The 3,058-nt window shown below is 66.8% G+C and overlaps 2 protein-coding genes across 3 annotated transcripts in view; both read left to right on the top strand.

Annotated features, from left to right (window-relative positions):
* The window catches only part of LCN6 (lipocalin 6), a 10,348-nt gene extending 9,535 nt beyond the window's left edge, over positions 1–813 (top strand). For both annotated transcript variants that reach the window (XM_011985088.1, XM_011985086.1), the window contains 3 exons: positions 101–202; positions 469–494; positions 689–813. In XM_011985088.1, coding sequence (XP_011840478.1) covers positions 101–202; positions 469–494; positions 689–691 — 131 coding nt within the window. In that variant the 3' untranslated portion in view covers positions 692–813. The remainder of the gene's footprint in view (positions 1–100; positions 203–468; positions 495–688) is intronic.
* Positions 814–1,848: 1,035 nt separating this feature from the next.
* Positions 1,849–2,912, top strand: LOC105543317 (epididymal-specific lipocalin-10). Its single transcript, XM_011985168.1, has 2 exons — positions 1,849–2,003; positions 2,769–2,912. The coding sequence occupies exons 1-2, from the start codon at positions 1,905–1,907 to the stop codon at positions 2,910–2,912; spliced, it is 243 nt and encodes an 80-aa protein (XP_011840558.1). The 5' UTR covers positions 1,849–1,904.
* Positions 2,913–3,058: the final 146 nt, after the last annotated feature.

The following is a 3,058-nucleotide window of genomic DNA, read 5'->3' as shown; positions in this document are numbered from 1 at the left end:
GCCCCTCCCCCTTCCCCTCCCTGGCCCCTCCCCGGCTCCTCTCTGGCCCCTCCCCGGCTCTCAGAGGTTGCCTCCCCCTGCACTGCCCTGGTGCCCCCAGGTCGGACGGAGGCAGCCAGCCAGGAGGCCATGGGACTCTTCACCAAGTGGAGCAGGGGCCTGGGCTTCCTGTCCCAGCAGCAGGCCCAGCTGCAGAAGGACCGTGAGTGCCCACCGGAGCAGCCACAGGGGAGGCTTGGGGCAAGTTCTGGTGCCCACAGGGCACGATGGGGTGGCACAGACCCTGGGGCTGATTCTGGCTTCTGCCTGACTCAGTCACTCTCAGGGAGTCAGGCAGGCTGAGGGGGTCTTCACCTGCCCCTGCCCACAGTCAGGCCTGGGGGCTGGTCCCCACAGCAGACGAGTCCTGTGGGTGGGGCCCTGGGGGGCTCAGTCCTTTTTCACAGCCAGTCTTGCCTCCCCTTCTAGTCACCTGTGCTCACAAGATCCTCCCGGTAAGCCGCCGTCCTGAGCCTCACCCTGGGCTCCCCTGGGGGTTGGGGTGGGGGAGGCCACCCTACGCACAGTGGGCGGGAGGACCCTCTGCCCAAGCCCACGGGTTCGTGGCTCCACTGCCTCTAAGGTGGCTGAGGGTGTGGAGGGCGCCTCCGTGGTGGGCTGGGCCCCTCACACTTGTCTTGGTTTTCAGTGAGTGCTGCGTCCCCAGCAGGGACAGCGCCCGCAGGGTCCTGTGACCCGGCCAGGGTCCGCCCATTTCGCTCAGCGGCTCCCAGGGCTCAGCTCCAGCTCAGAATAAAGCAATTCCACAGCAAACCAGGGGTGCTCTTGATTGGGGGCCAGCCGGGGATTGCGGGGAGGATGGCAGGGGTCGTCACCAAGGGCCAAGCCACAGAACCATAGAGCCAGCTGCAGAGAAGACGTGTGCCCAACCCAGTCCCTTGCCAGAGTCCCTCTGGGTCTTCAGACACCCAAATTCAGGTCCCGGCTTGGAGGTGGGGGCTGGTCGGGGGACACAGCCTGGGAGGAAACCAGCAATGACGTCCACCAGGACCACGGCTGGGGTGCCACAGGCTCCACAGATTGCCTAGGACAAGAGCGTGGAGGCTGGTGGGGCTCAGAGGGGCCCCTGACCCCCCAGGCTCAGGCTTCTCTGGGCTGGGGTTGTGGCTCTTGCCTGGGCAGGGACGGGGACCCCAGATGTCCGAGCCTGCAGGTCCTCCTGTGTTCTGTTGGGGTGTGGGGGGCTGCCTGCCGTGCTGGGAGAAGCACAGGCCGTGGGGGCCTGGGGGCTGGATGCGGGGCTGGGGACTGTGCGAGGCTCATGCTGGGGTGAGGTGAGGCGCACACAGATGCTTTGACCTGCAAGGCTGGGCATGCACACGCGTGCACATGTGAGCACGTACCCATACATGCGCACATACACACTCACGGGCGCGGGCACACAGCCCCAGCCCACCCTTCGGTGCCTGCTCAGGTGCTGTGGTGCCAGGCCCTCAAGAAGGTGGCAGGGGCAGTGTGTGTGGCTGCCGCATGGTGCTCCCCACGTCCACATATGCCCCAGAAGGGCTACGACCAGCCCTTTGCCTGTCACCTGGGAGGCCTGGGATGAGGACCAGGGCTTAATGAGTCTCAGGGGCACACACAGTGACTGCAGGCTGGGCACTGAGGGCAGGAGGGTCCTGGGGCCTCAGAGCCGCCTCTGTCTGCCGGGGCAGCCCAGGCCAGCGGTGACCACGGGGCGGAGCTGTGCCGGCTGCATCTGAGTGTCTGGGGGTGGTCCCTGGGCGGGGAGAGGGTAGCAGAGCCCAAGGCCACACCTGCTGCGTCCCTCCCCTCCCGACCCAGGCTGGTGGCTCCGGGGAGGTTTAAACACTGGCCTTGGCGGCTGAGGGAGGAGGAGGAGGATGAGGCAGGGGCTGCTGGTGCTGGTGCTGGTGCTGGCTGCAGGCTCCCAGGTGCAGGACTGGTACCCCAGGGAGTCCCACACCCTCAACTGGAACAAGGTGAGCCATGCGCCGCTGGTCCCTGAGCCGGGCACCGGCCCTGGAGCTGGAGAAGGCTCCTGCACAGTCTCCCGGCAGTCGCCCAGGAGCAGGGCTACCAGGAGTTCCAGGCACAGGCGATGCCCACCTGGCTTCTCCCACTGCAGCCTCCAGCACAGGGGCCCTGCAAGCTGCAGGGCAGAGGCAGGGAGCCTCGAGGGGTTCAGGGGAGTCGGGGGTTCAGGAGGGTCAGGGTGGAGGGGCCCAGAGAGCTGTGGTCGAGAAGGTTGGAAGACGCCGAGAGGGCAGAGTGGGTGTGGAGCAAGTGGAGCATGTTCTGTAGCGGGAGGGCCCGGGCACCTGCAGAGTGAGCCATGGGAGCAGCACTCATTGGCACGGTGGTGCCCAGGGCGCTGGGGTTGGCAGCAGGCAGAGTTGGGGGCCGAGGGCCGGCGGGAAGGGAAGTGGCCGAGCAGTATCCAGCCCCTAGGAGGCCACGTGGAAAGGAGCCAGGGCCTCTGAGGTAGGGAGGCCTTCCACCTGCTGGTGCCACGGCCCAGCCTGGTGCTGCCTGGGGTGCCTGACCTTCCGGGCACCTGGTTCTCTGCGGCCCAGCTCCAGTGGCCAGGGCTAGAGTGGCCGGGACCGAGGCGGCACCCGGGTGGGGCTGGAGCTCCGGTTCACAGAAGGGTCACTTGTCTCCTGGGTTCTCTAGCTGGGAACCTCGGGGGTGGGGACAGCCCCTGGGTGGCAGCTCTCGTCCCCGCCCACACACCTGCTGCGCAGTTTTCAGGATTCTGGTACATTCTGGCCACGGCCACTGACGCCCAGGGATTCTTGCCGGCCAGGGACAAGAGGAAGCTGGGGGCGTCCGTGATAAAGGTGAACAAAGTAGGCCAGCTCCGGGTGCTCCTTGCCTTCAGCCGGTGAGTGGGCAGCGCCCCCCAGGCAAGGGTGTCCCCTTCCAGGAGGAGGGAGCTGCCTGGGGGCTGGAAAGGAGTCTGGGAGGAGCCTGTCTGTCTGGAAGTTCCGCAAGGACCGTCCCCCAACTTCCTCCCTCTGAACTCCGAGGAAGC

This window comes from Mandrillus leucophaeus, unplaced genomic scaffold (assembly GCF_000951045.1).
Source record: "Mandrillus leucophaeus isolate KB7577 unplaced genomic scaffold, Mleu.le_1.0 Scaffold28, whole genome shotgun sequence".
NCBI classification, from domain to species: Eukaryota; Metazoa; Chordata; class Mammalia; order Primates; family Cercopithecidae; genus Mandrillus; species Mandrillus leucophaeus.
This window is presented reverse-complemented; position numbering and strand designations above follow the sequence as displayed.